General features: G+C 45.7%; 1 protein-coding gene across 1 annotated transcript in view; it reads right to left on the bottom strand.

The window, feature by feature from the left end:
* jag1b (jagged canonical Notch ligand 1b) overlaps positions 1-13,620 on the bottom strand; it is a 28,093-nt gene extending 14,473 nt beyond the window's left edge. The window contains exons 1-5 of the mRNA XM_080481967.1: positions 13,305-13,620; positions 12,742-13,047; positions 5,919-5,970; positions 2,706-2,963; positions 2,166-2,226 (exon numbers count right to left, since the gene is read on the bottom strand). Of these exons, the coding sequence (XP_080338093.1) occupies positions 2,166-2,226; positions 2,706-2,963; positions 5,919-5,970; positions 12,742-13,047; positions 13,305-13,361 (734 nt within the window). The 5' untranslated portion in view covers positions 13,362-13,620. The remainder of the gene's footprint in view (positions 1-2,165; positions 2,227-2,705; positions 2,964-5,918; positions 5,971-12,741; positions 13,048-13,304) is intronic.
* Between the last annotated feature and the right edge of the window lie 396 nt (positions 13,621-14,016).

The following is a 14,016-nucleotide window of genomic DNA, read 5'->3' as shown; positions in this document are numbered from 1 at the left end:
CGTGCCATTAGCCAGAGAAGGAAAACAGAAATCAGCCACAAACACACACGCACGCACGCAGATAGTTCCCACAAATTCACACCAATCACAACAGGCTCATATGTTAACAACATCTTGATCTTCAAGTTTACTTCAAATTCCTCCACGAGCAACACGGAGATAATCTGGTTTTAATGAAACACACATTAGCATAATACAGCACCGGGCTGCACCAATGAAACAAACAAAGAGGCCGTATTCTTTCCCTCGCAACTGAGCAGAAAAATCCAAACGCCACAAATGAACTCTGAGCAGCAGGGTGTTTATGCAACAGCCTTTTAACAATGCATGGTGACGAGGATATAACACTTTACCAAACAGAAAATGAAAACCAAAAAACACTAAATTACGATTCCAACGGGACCTTTAGCATGGCTAACATTAGCATGCAGCCAGACACTCTCTTTAACAATACTCTGCCTGTGGCTTGGCGGTGGAAACTCTCTTGCGGAGAGGAGCGCTTGGCCCTCCTCTCGGCTCACCGCTCCCTCCTGGTTCCCATGCGTAGCTGGGCTCACGGCCCCGGGGCCCGAGGACAAGAAAACAGCAAGCTGACCGCTGAAATGTCCAGGTCCGTAATTACATTGATAACGCTAACCCTTTTCTTGCTCGGCACCATAATTAAGACGGCAATCCAGCCTGACTGATAACTCCGCTCTTCAAAGGTGGTGAAGTGGCGATACGGTTGCTGCTGTGGAGCCTGGTGACAGGAAACACAGCGTCCCTCTGGGGGGAGCGGCGTGCTGATTAGCCTCAAGAAATGGACGGACTGTAAAAATAAACGCGGCGCTTAAGTAAACCTCCGTCTATGATTAAAGAGGCTATTCTTAAATGTGTGCTAATCCCCTGCATGAGAAGTGGAGCAGGAATCCCCAGCAGGATCCCAAATCATCTACAGGTAGCCAAATTACCAGGGAACGTCCGATCACATTGTGCATCAAGGGGAACATACAGAAAGGCATTACCACACCTAAGAGTCAATATACTGTGTTCAGCAGCTAATAGATCCTTTGTTATTGTTGTACGAGCATAAAAAAGGCTGAGGAAATACACTTTGAGATCCAGGCATCTGTATTGCAAACTTTTTATTGCATTTATTTGATTGTGTCTCGTGTCAAACTACTGGACTTCAACTTTAACGGTTGGAAAATACCAATCGTTATTAGAATTGAAGTGCTCCATTAGCTGCCCCTCGGTGGATATAAAATGAGTGACAAGCAGGTTTCCCTTGCCAGAAGCCAGTGCTGCTGTTGTTAAACACAGCTGACTGTGGGAAACCAGTCGCTGACTACAATAGCGGTAGAGCTTGCTTGGAGAGTTTGCAGGTGGAGCACATATAAACAGAGTTAAACCTAGAGCTTTAAATATAGCCACACCTGATGAGACACTGAAGCGATCGCGCCTCTCGTTCTGCCAGTGGCCACACAAGCACTCACAAGAAACACGGTGACGTGGAAAGCTTGGGAAAGACAACAAAGCTGCGGCACAAAAGGAACAAACCCAATCGTCGCTGAGCTTGATTTATCGCCAAAAATCAGACAACTTGGCAACCATTGCCTCAACTGTGGGAAGAACCGGGCAGAGCAGGGCCTCCTCCAGGATAAGGATGAGATGTAAAAGTTACTGCACACAATACCCCAGCTCTGATATCCATCTGCACCCGGCTTTTCCTCTGGCTGTGTGCATAAACAGCATTAGGAAGCCATTAGCTACATAAACAATACACTTTAAGGCTCATCCGAACGCTACACACGATTTGACTGATAACACAGGCCCTCATTAGAGGGTTACATTTCCAGCACAGCGTAGAAGCAGCCGAGCTTCTCTACTGCTCTGACTGCGAGCTCTGGTCCAAAGCTTGGCGAGAGATTTACGAGCAGCTCAGCGTACAGCTCTGTAAACGCCCTGGTTCTGAGAGTCTCTTGGCCACAGCACCTAGCACGCATGCAGAAGTGACGCTTAAACAAGATCCTGGTACATAGACGATATATATCCAGAAAGCTGTAGTGTGGATATTTCCTATCTCAAGTGAAGACACTTGAAGAAAGCGTTTCTGGCATTTCACATCATAACAAAATCATTGATAACAGACGAATAAGTCAGACAGAATAAACTTGACCACTTACTTGCATCCACCTGGTTCCTTACACGATCCGTGTTCAGTACTGCAGCCTTGCCGACATATCGCTAGAAAAGATGAAAGCGTCATTATTCTTCTGCGCGGTAACTAGATTTGAATTTAGCTCATTTTGCAGCAAATTGCAATTGTATACTTAAATTTTACAATTACAACCCGTGAGGACATTTTTATCTGAACGAATAAACAAACTGCCTTAAAATGGCAGTAAATTATCTAATAAGAAAACGAATACTGTCCAGGGTAATGTTGAGGAGATAATAAATTAAACCTGATCCTCGAGGCTCGAAAAATAACTTTGTGGAGTCGGAGGGAGTTCAGAAACAAAGTGGGCATTCAACGGGAGCCACACAACAGACAGTGTATCAGCATGAATCACAGAATGCAGCCGGGCTGCTAGTTTTACCAGACTCATTCGTGGCCATAAATAGTAATCCCACCGTCTGAACTTGCTGTGCCCAGCGGTGTTTCCGCGTAAAACTGATGCCCTCCATTACTTCATGCTGCCGACTCTGCACCAGGTTCTTACCTGTGTTACAGTCAGGTCCAGACCAGCCTTCCAGACAGGTTTTGTTTCCATTGAAGTCGCACGTGTAATGTCCGAAAAAGTCGTCCCGGGGCCGGCAAAACTTGTTGCAGCCGAAGCCGTAGTAATGCTCATCGCAGCTGACCCGGATTTGGTACTCGAACTGGGCCACGGGGCCGTTGTGAGTCAGCTTCTGCCAGTGCGGGCTGGGATTTATCATGCCAGAGTGGGAGGCTTTCTCCATCACCCTGCCATCAGAACCTTAAAAACAAAAACAAACAAAAAAAAAATCATTCAGTAACTTTCTTTCCCCTGAGTCAGTCTTTATCAGAAGTATGAGCCTGAGGCAGAATGAATGCAGACAGCTTCCGACAATGTGCTCTTGGGTGTGCAATGATTTTTGTGGGAACAAAAATGCCCCTCAAATTTTAACACAAATTGCTGAAGATCCCCAAGTTAGCAGATTATATGTAATTAAAGCAACTATGTGTGCTGGAGAGGAAGAAAAGTACACGGAGGAAATGCGCAAAAAAAAAAAAAAAAAAAAAAAGGATTCTTGTAATGAGCATGTTTAACTGGATTTTTTCTCACGCTCCCATTCCAAGTCTCCCTGGTTTGTTATTGATTCTCAGGTTTACAGCTTGAGGATATTACTGGTCTGGGACGCTGCTCTCCGCATCTCCGCGAGGAAAGAACTGCGGCCGCCATAACAGAGTGAGGACACCGATGCAACAGTCACTGCTGGGACACGTGCCAACGTGCCATCAGCACATTTTACCCGGCTACTTCTCTCACATGCATTTCTGTACTTACCACAACCCAAAAGAAAGTTATAAAATCAACACTTGATGATTCCATCTACACTTCAGATAGGGAGCAAAGCCCCAGTCACTGTTGTGATTGCAAAACACACAGACTTAGACCCAGAAACGGACTTATTTTCTTGTCAAACATGAAGAGGTCACAGCTCTGTCAAACGGGGAGAAGAGCGAGCCGGGAGCCAGGGACTGTAATGAGCTTCACACACACACACAGAGCAAACACACTCGAACTGAGCAAACACACTCGGCCCAATCTCCAGACACTACACTGTCTACATACAAGCCCGCCACATTAGCGCCGCTCATTCACTCGCACACGAAGCACTCGCTACTCCAGGTCTAAATCTTTCACCTGGGAGAGAATGAAAAATGTGTCACAGTGATTATTTACTGGGCTCACACGAGCTGAGGTGGCTGACCGCGAGGGTGAATCGCTCCTGTGTGTAGTATGATGCAATGCAATGCGGCGGGGGGATGGTCCGCTGTCATTTATTTACCGTGTTGTGTGTGTAGGGGCGGCGTGCGTGCGTGTGAGGGGGCCGGGCAGCGGAGTGAAATCACAGTGCCCGGTAACATTTCGCAGTGGTCTGGAGTCCAGAGTTTCTCTGTGTGGTATTTCTCTACCGACTGCCGGCCTGCGGTGTCCGGGGTAGCACCTCCTTACTACCTGCTGCCTGGCCTGGAGCTCAACATAAATCAGGCAAACTTTACAAAGTTTAGAAAGGTCATGCTTGAGGATCACACTCGCTTCATATTGAAAAAAGTAAACTTTGAAGCTACGAGAGAAACCGTGATTCCCCGACTCCAAACGCTATGGAGAGGGAATGTGAAAAAACGGCCGTACTTGCAAATGGCAGTTAAAAAAAAAAAGAGGCCAAAACAAACCAAAGCTTTTTTCATATTTTGATTAGGATTCCAACTCAGTTAGGACAGTCTTAACACATCAAGTGAACTAAGCTGAGGCTTAACCAGAGCTCAGTGTGTACATGTAGGGGGGCTTTTCACACCAATGCCCTAATAGCTCTCTAGGGAGCGGCAAATACAGCAGAAAAGACCGAAACCTTGTTGAGCTTGGACGGACGTAAACAAGCAAAGGGATGAGGCTGTGTCCTTATGTGGAATTGCCACACTGTCACTAAAGTGCTTTCTCCCGTGTTGAGACTCTTGGCTGTTTGTGGTCAAACTTGAATAACAGAACTATGGATTACAGATTTGGCATATCTATGAGAAGAACGCTGACACAGTTTTCTAATGAACTTAACTAAATCTCCAACCTGCAATGATGCTGGAAATTTAAGAATTTAAACCATAAAAACAACATTTGTTTGAAGAAAGTTAATTTTAATCTTCTTCAGACAACCAAAACAGAGAATGTCTGACTTGGAAATGAAAAGCTCCTCTTTCAAAAAACAAAAACAAAACAAAAAAAAAAACAGCATTTGGTCAATTAAGTCTTTTTAGCTGGTTTAGCTGGTTTTAGTTGGTTACTTAGGTTTGGGTGTGGTACATCTAACACTGCTTACTTCACATTTAAAGATGTGAAATCACACACTAGATAAACCTTTAAATCATCAAATTCAAGCTGATTAGTAATTAGTGTGTTTAAGAAGAAATGCTGCTTTCTCAAGTTTGTTTGTCGTACTGTATTCACTGTAATGTTCTCTCCATTGCCAAAATTGTGGATATATTTGTATACTTGTAACTTTGTACCGACTGAAACCGAGGCCAGGTTTCCCTTGAAAAAGAAACTTTTTTCTCAATGATAATTCCTGATAGGAAAAAAATAAGTTAGGAAAAAAAAAAAAAAGGCTCCATAAAATAAATATGTATCCAAGTATCAATACATTTCATTTCCCTCCCAGCCGCTGTAGCGGAGGGTCCCCAGCATTATGACTGCAGGGTGGTTAGCAGTGCCCGCCTGGTGGGCTGGATGAACTCTGCTTCACGCCTCAGTGACAGTGAGACAGTACGACCTCAACCCCGGCTGGCAGCATCGGCCATCAGTCATCGGCCAAATAAAAACATTTTCATAGCGGAGGGGGCAGTGTGGCCTCCCCCTTGAAGAATGCCTCCCGCCTCCTGTAACCTCGCCACCCCACCCAGTTTCCCCCCCCCTTGCTTCCTTGAACCGCTCTCCTCCCTTACAGGCACCTGTCAACACACTTTAACACAGACACACACCCAGTGGACCTTGGGGAAGAGGGCAGGAGGTTCAGGAAGAATAAACTTCCTTTCTTGACCTTCAACACAACTCCTCCCAGGCACAGCCATGAGGAAGGAGGAGGAGGAGGAGGAGGAGGAGGAGGAGGAGGAGGAGGAGGAGTGCCGGTGGGGGGGGGGACGGAAGACAGAAGGAAAGGCAAGATGGAGATGCCAGATATGCAGAAATACTCACCACTGGTTTCATTGTTGGAGTCCAAGGCTTCCACTATCAAAGTGTAAGACCTCTGGGAAAGATAAAACAGAAAGACAAGGAGCATTACTGAAGGAGTCTCTGCATCGTAATTACATTACAAATCAGAAATTCAGTGAAATATGTCATTGCAGAGCAAACAACAATGGAAAGATTAAACGTGTTTGCGTGTTAGCAAACCCTCTCTTTGCACAATATTCAGGCATGTTTACAGTCCATAACATTGATTATTCCATAAAATAAACCCTGCTTCAAACATCTGTAAGGTCTCATGATACATAAGCAATCACATGACAGTTTTCAACACATACACAGTCTTCACATTTAAAGTCTCAAAAAGGGAAGAATCCACGGTCAAGACCGTCATTTCTAATGACCTGACCGACCCTGCCAACCACGTTCCATCTCTCCAAGAGTTGAGGGAGAAAAACGTGGTAGAGAACCCACTGTCAATTTCAAACAACGCTACTGTTGACCCGATTTAATCTGAATAAGTTTGATATGCATGGATATTTGTAGGGATTTGTGTGTTGTTAGACATTCAGGCAGTGAGAAGGCACCTAATGTACCAAAACCCAGCAGCACATAACTGGGCCCTGACACAGTGTCTGTAGTAATGGCTGGAACAACTCAAAATAAGTAATAGCACACTGTAATGCATACATCATCCAAAGAAGCCAAAAACATGTCTTCATATCAGCCACTGTGACCTTGTGCTCCTCAGAAACACTTTTTCCACATGTTTATGAAACGTGGCGAGACAAGTGAGTGGATGACTTCCAGTGACAGTCTGCTCTGTTTTACAATCGAAGTGGATTTCTCAATTTCATACTAATTTGTAAAAGTACTAGTGGAGAGTTACAAACGCCGTAAACGAACCAGGCATAAGCGCTCCGGGACACATATTTGCAGACAAAGTCACAACACTCAAAAAAAAAAAAAAGGAGGGACCATGAAAAAAATAAACTGAAAACAAAAACAACAAAAAAAAGCACATGTGAGATGGATGGTGAGGGAGGAAAGAAATGTGCAGGAAAGGGGAGACAGAGAGAGACTGAATGAGTGCTACACTCTGGAGGGCCTGTCTAGATTTCAGCACTCCCAAAAACGCTTTGTCTGATTCAGGGTCGGTAGCGCTCACACCAATATCGACTTACATGCTCACCCTGCCCTGAGCTGCAGCCACGAGGGGGACGGACAATGCACCGGTGAGGGCGCACGACAGATTAAAAAAAAAAAAAAAAAAGTATGCGATTGTGTGAAAGTGTAATCCACTTACGGCGCTCGGGCATCCACTAGAAACACCGACTTGTTATATTCACACACATGCTTGCCCCTCGCAGCGCGGCTCGGAGGCATTTCAGAAATTTTGCATCGCTGCTACGGCTGCCTTTGTCGCAATGACTTCATGGTAAACAAACCTGCTCAAAGAGGAAAACCCCTGTTCACTTTCCACGAAGAAAAAAAAAAAAAAGAAAAGAGAAGGAAAGCGGTATGACTCACTCCTGAAACTTTTTTTTTTTGGTCAAGGCTTTACCTTGTTTTCTCAGGCATTTCAACTTTACATCTCTCCAGGAGACATCTGTCTCATCCTGTGCCAGCATTTCACTACAATCAGGGTAGCTATTATTGAAATACACAGCTCATCAGCAGCACACTTTACAGTATGTTCTGACGCACAACTGGCTGCAATCACTTGACACGGAGCTCCTGTAAGTGAATCAGTTGTAACATGATACCTAATCACCTCCTACTATCACGAGCCAACTTTCAGATAGTTATATGAACAGTGAGAAACAAGAGTCCTCTGGCCTCCATTCAAGCATTCAGAGGTATCAGGTTAATGTTAGCGTTTGCCTCCTGTGACTAGAGCTCAACGCACCCGCAAAGGAGTATTTTGGCAAATTATCCATAAGGGGAGTGATTTTCCAACGTAATAATCAGCATGCAAACACCGCATGACAACAACTCCCACTGCATGTCTACATAGAGTTTCGAAACATCTGCATCCCACACGTATGACGAGCAGTGAGCTCATCCGAATAATGGGAACACCACCAAAAATAGTTATGACCATCCTTTAAAATTTTGAATGTCGTCGTCACTTCCCTTGTATATTGCTGTGATCGGTCAATTGCTGTAGTACAGAACTAAATCTAATGCGAGGTTATTTTTCCTCTTAACCTCTGAGTCACCCTTCAGTGACCTTTCAAACAATCTTTGCAAACGTCAGTTAGCAACAACAAAGGATCCCTGCCAACTGGAAACATCAACAAGCCGGCTTCACCTGCGATACAACAAAACTGCAACACCGTGTCCAAGAACGATGGGAAACAAATCTCACTCTGTTGTGGATGGGTTAAAAGGTAGAGTTTAATATGCTATTGGTTTCTTCTATTGAAAGTGGATCTATAGCGACAAAAAAAAACAACCAAAAAACTAAAATAAAACCGAAAAAACCACACGCCCATCTCTTTTACGATTTGAACTTGCCTCAACATGGAAGACATAACGACAGATTCACAATGTATTAGTCTTATATTAACGTGAGTAAAGGCCATGCTGTTGCGAAAAAAAACAACAACAAAAAAAAAAAACCATTAAATATAATAGCCCCTGCAGTGTGTTTCACTCTGTACTTTTCTGAAAGTTTTGGCACACCCACACAGTTGCTGTACCGCGGCGTTCACGTCAAGCAAAGCGTCAAGCTGGCTTGATCTAACAAGTAGTCTCCCCATTATTGGGATGTTTAGTTTCAGACTAAATAACTGCTTCCAGAAAGTGAGATACAGCTCGACTCCTCATACTCTAACACTCCATAACTCCTTGGCGGTTATCAGCTTGGAACCGTCTGCCACTGCCAGGTTCGCTTTTCCCAGGCTCCCAGCTGACTCACAGCTTCTCTTTGAACTACAGAGCGCACACACACACACACACACACGCAAGCACACACAAACACACACACACACACACACACACACAAACACAGTGGCCATATGTCTCCTTATCTTTCCTGGCCAAGCAGACACTGTCCAACAGACAAGCAACATGACCGATAAAGATCATTCCAGTTCGAATCACACCGACTTGCCAAAGAACACTACTGAATCTCCTCAGTAGGGGAATTTTCCCAAAACACATACAGACACACAGACGCGCACACACACCCTCTCGTCCCGCTCTGGACTGAAAACGGAGCCATCTCATGTACAGTTACAAGGAAATCTAACACAAAACAAAGAGAGGAATGTCTGATGGAAGAACAGGCAGAAGCCAAAAGGTCTACATAAAGGCAGGCAGAACAGATTGGACTGATCTCGGCCTCCACTCAGCACAGAGGAAACGTAAACAGCCCCGTAACTGGAATGTTGATCAGTTTTCCTCCAGTCACTCATTGTAAATGTACCAATAGTGATTATTGAATGTGGTAAGACACCCTGATTGCCATAAAACTGACTTTGTCTGCAAACTCTCACCAGCCCCTCGGAGGCCACTGGGTGCACCGATGGACTGCCAGAAGGCAACACATTGTTTCCCAAGAGATTTTCATAACAACAAAGGGCTGTGGAAAGACTGTTGTACAATCAACAGCTTATTAAATGTCCTGCAAAAGTGCGTCAGCACTGGGATCTGACAGAACCTCTCCCTTGTCGAAAGAATCTCACCTTTTGCCAACTAAAACACGAGACACCGCAAACAGATTTCTCACAAGGCAAACAAGATCAAAACATGAACCCGAAACCAGGGATGGAAGTCATATCAAGCGTTTCACCAAACACACAGCCAGTCATCTGTCTTCTGCAAGGGTCACTAACCATGAAGGGAAACAAAAGCAAGGCGCAGGTTATTCCAATTAAATGTGTTTTGAATGCATATCATGACTCTGTGCAGCTTGGATCACTACAACCAGCAGCGAAGCATCAAAAGCCATTATTTAACATCACATTAACAAAACACAGCAAACACTTAAAAAAAACAAAAAAAAAAACAAGAAGTCCTTGTTCAAGCAGAGAAGGGTGAGGTAGAGAGTGAAAAAAAGAAAACACGTTTCTTCTCTCTTTCACTGGAGTAATTTGCACTTAACTGCCACATCAGAGCAGACTATATAAAACAAACATGTCATTACTCCCACAGCAGCAGCCGGCAGGGCTTACCCTGAAGGCTGAGCCTACTATTGTTCTGTTACTCACCTGATCCCGGCTCCCTGTTTGCTCTGACTTGTCAATGAATCAATCAAGGGGATACCGACACGTCTCAATGTTCCCGCAACATGACGCTGGCGTCTTTCAGACTTACGTTGTTTAATGTAGTCATAATTACAGAATTAGTGTGCAAGAATCATCTGAGGCTGGAGATGGAAGGAGATGCTGGAGCTTGAACCCTGAGCACAGTTGGATCTATCCAATGAAAAACGTTCCAGGTGAAAAATGGACAAATGTGCTGAGGTGGCCACAGAGACAAGGTCACAGTTTGCCTGAGAGCCAACCTCACTGCTGAGTCTAATACAACTGCTTCCTGTAGCTTGCCCTGCAGTGGCATTACAGCTGCACTGCCTCCATTATGCTCTGTAATCCTCACTGTAGTCAGTGAGGGCACACCATTGTCCCTGCTTGATACACTGCGAGGGCTGTGGTGGCCCGGCCCTCACGTCTCTGTGGATATAAAAGCACCAAGCAGACATTACAGAATCCATACGGGGTTGCTCTGAAACACCGCTGCGTTCATGTTAAAGATGCCTGGCCGCCGTACGCCGTCCGGCTGGACACCTAGCTCTGGCCTTACCTGATCTAAGCACATGTGTGTAGCCTCATTAAGTGCAGCAGTTACTGTGGGTGGCAAGGTTAAAGCGATGAAATGCCTGAGGTCCAACCGAGCGTGACTTAAACAAAGCCCTTGGCCTGGACAAGAGGCCAACTTCATGCAGCTCACAAGAGAGAGGATGAAGGGACGAGGGGTGGGGGGTGGGCTCCATGAACTCAGAGTACCCAACAACCCAATTGCACCACACTGCCATCTGTCCACAACAGCCAATCAACTGATGAAAAGCACAAAGAGTGATATCATACCTAACCTGACAATTGTTAATGTGCACTGAAGTAAAGCACTTGAATTGAAGGATGAGATAATCCAGCAAAGCACTTTTATTTTTTCACCTCAAATCTCAGACTAGCTGGTCCAAACTGCATTTTTATACAATGAAGTCCTATGAGAATACATTACCTAGGGTATCTCAGTTGACTGATTGAGTGCGAACGTAAGAACCTTGTATCTGGAGTTTTTAAAACCAGACAAGAACAGATTTCATTAGTCCAAAGACGTGCAGGCCATGTTTGGAGAGAAAGTATCTAAATTATCAGTGTGTAGGAAAAGAAAAGCCAGTGAGCGGCGTCTTGAGCCTTGACCGGGCTCCAATTCAATGTCAACACATGCCGTCTTCCAGCAGGAATGATTTTCTATCAGTAAGATGAAGCTGGTCGGGCTCCGACAGCTCACACCAACTTAACGTTACCATAGTGTCAACATAAACAGAAACCTTTGTCTTTTAAAGAAGGTGTGAGGCGCCAGTGTCCAAGTGCATAGCAAAAAATAAATAAAAAATACAGACGATATCAAATTGCCTACTACCCCGCTGAGGACACCCTTTTTACTGGCAGATGATGGGCAAAACACAATTTTTAAAGAATCTGTTCTGCCTCACAGGTAGCACACAAAAAAAAAACCAGCGCACATGACAGGAAATCACAGGGCTGTCCTCCTCACTGGCTCATTCAGGCTCGTTTGGTGGCATCGGCGAAATTACAACAAGAACCTCCATCAAGATTAGGGTAAAAATAGCCTTGATGTAATTGGACACACACATACCAGTGGACTGTGCCTTTCACCCATCAGGCACAGTGGAGGAGTTTGCAGGCCAAGCTGTGGGGCCAGTTAGTCTGTGCACAGTCCTTTTTTTTTCACTACGTTAAAATGTGCTCCAGCATGGCAAATCATATCTCTCACAGTGCTGCAACACTCCCACCGGCCTGTCAGGACCATTTATTTACTCTATGAAGAAGAGCTGACACTTTAAGAAGGAAAAAAAGAAAAAAGAAGCAGAAAGTGGGGTTTTGGACTGTGGAGCTGCTGTACTGAGCAACAGGACCAGCTGCCAGGGAGGCAGAGGAGGGGAAGCTGTGAGAATGAGACTCACCCAACTTTTTATCTCAACTTTTAATCTGTTGACTGATGCCTGAGAGGGGGAAATATTTCGTGGGAACATTTCCAGAAAGCAGCGTTTATACAAGATAACTGTTTTTTAAAAGTAGATAATAATAAAAAATGGACCTCTTTGGAGGTAGTTAATGGTGATAGATGTCAACTGAATCAATCCAGCTTTTCTTTACTTCTTATCTTGCCCCAGAGCCAAACTGAAAGGTTTTGGCTTTAAGACAGTCAAAAATGCAAAACAGTCTGAAGAATTGAACCCTATTTTAGGCAGGTTTAGGCCTGATGGGTGAAAAAAAAAAAAGAAAGTATAAGCACCTGGTTAATAGGTGCAGATAATGGGGAGACCTTGGGGGGGGGGGGGGGGGGGGGGGCTTTCTCAAAAGGATAATTCACAAGAGGGAGAAACTCGGTTCTTTGTTTGTTGTGCTTTCTATCCACTTTTTGGGGGGTGAGAATGATTGACAGGCAGTAATTGCCCAGAATTGCACTGCAAACAGACATTTTTCCCTCTCCCTCCCTCTTTTTTCCCTCTCTCTCTCTCTGGGGGAGATGCGCGCGGCAGGAAAAGTGTTTTTTTTTTTGTGAAGTCGCCACTCACCGGCCAGGCAAAACTGAAGGGCAAAACTATCCGGGATTTGTCATTCCTGACAGAGCTCTTCAAAGAAAAGGTATTCCCTCCCAGGACAGGCGTAGTTCCCATTCCGAAGCTGCAGGGCCCCGCAGCAGAAACCCGGGACTGGTATTCCTTCAGGCAAACTTTGAAAAAAGTATCGCACTCGTCCCGCGTGCACTTTCTATCCGCGCTGTTCCGCGTGCCATCACAACACATGCCGCTCAGCAGCTCTCCGTTAACGTTGTGCATCGACAAGATCTGCAGCTCGAACTGTCCGGATCCCTCAGACACCTGTTGGGACAGACACAGTTACCTCGATGCAATGCGGGGAGGGGTGGAGAAGGGGAGGTGGGGGGGTGGGGGGAGAGGAGAACTTCTCAAAATGTGTGCGCCGAACTTGTGTTGGTGTATTACTGTGCACTTGCCGCTGCAGCTAACCCCCCGCGCGTGAGTTCCATGTCACGTTAGCATAGCACTTTTTAAAGGCGACACGTGCAATAATATGTATGTGCATGTCTGTGTTCTGTTCTGGGGAGTATTCCACGTACCTTCGCGACGAACCAGAGGCAAATGGCAGCGAAGACTGAGCCCCGTCTTAAAATCATGCCTCCGGACTGGTATTGCCTCTCGGTTGAACTAGTCGTCTGGCCGACACTCGGCACCAGAGCTCCGCTCTGGTCTAAACATGCACGGGGGGGAGACGACGCTGCGGGTTCATAGAAGACCTCCTCCTCGTTATGTCCCTCGAACCTCTCCGCTGGTTATCCGACAGTCACCTCTGGTTGTTGAAGAAAGTTTACACAGTAGCCATGCGGCGGCCGAGCCCACTGCTTGCTGACTGACTGACTGACTGACTGCTGGTCCGGGCCGGAGCTGCTGGAGTTCAGCAATGAGGGAGTGTCTGCGGAGCCCCGGGCCTCCATATTCATGAGCTGAGCCCCAGAGCCCGCCCTCCTCTCTCTCTCTCTCTCTCTCTCTCTCTCTCTCTCTCTCTCTCTCTCTCTCTCTCTCTCTCTCTCTCTCTCTCTCTCTCTCTCTCTCTCTCTCTCTCTCTCTCTCTCTCTCTCTCTCTCTCCCTCTCCCTCTCCCTCTCCCTCTCCCTCTCCCTCTCCCTCTCCCTCTCCCTCTCCCTGGCAGCTCCACCATGGTGGAAAATAAAAGTGGAAATAAAGTGTGACCTGCAGTCATATTGATACTCATAAGTCATCACAACCACAAACCTAAACATAAATGAGTTATGTTTTCAGACACGCTCCACTT

Source organism: Lipophrys pholis (assembly GCF_963383615.2).
Source record: "Lipophrys pholis genome assembly, chromosome: 15".
In the NCBI taxonomy this organism is placed as follows: domain Eukaryota; kingdom Metazoa; phylum Chordata; class Actinopteri; order Blenniiformes; family Blenniidae; genus Lipophrys; species Lipophrys pholis.
Note: the sequence above shows the minus strand (reverse complement) of the source record. Positions and strands in the feature narration are given on the sequence as shown.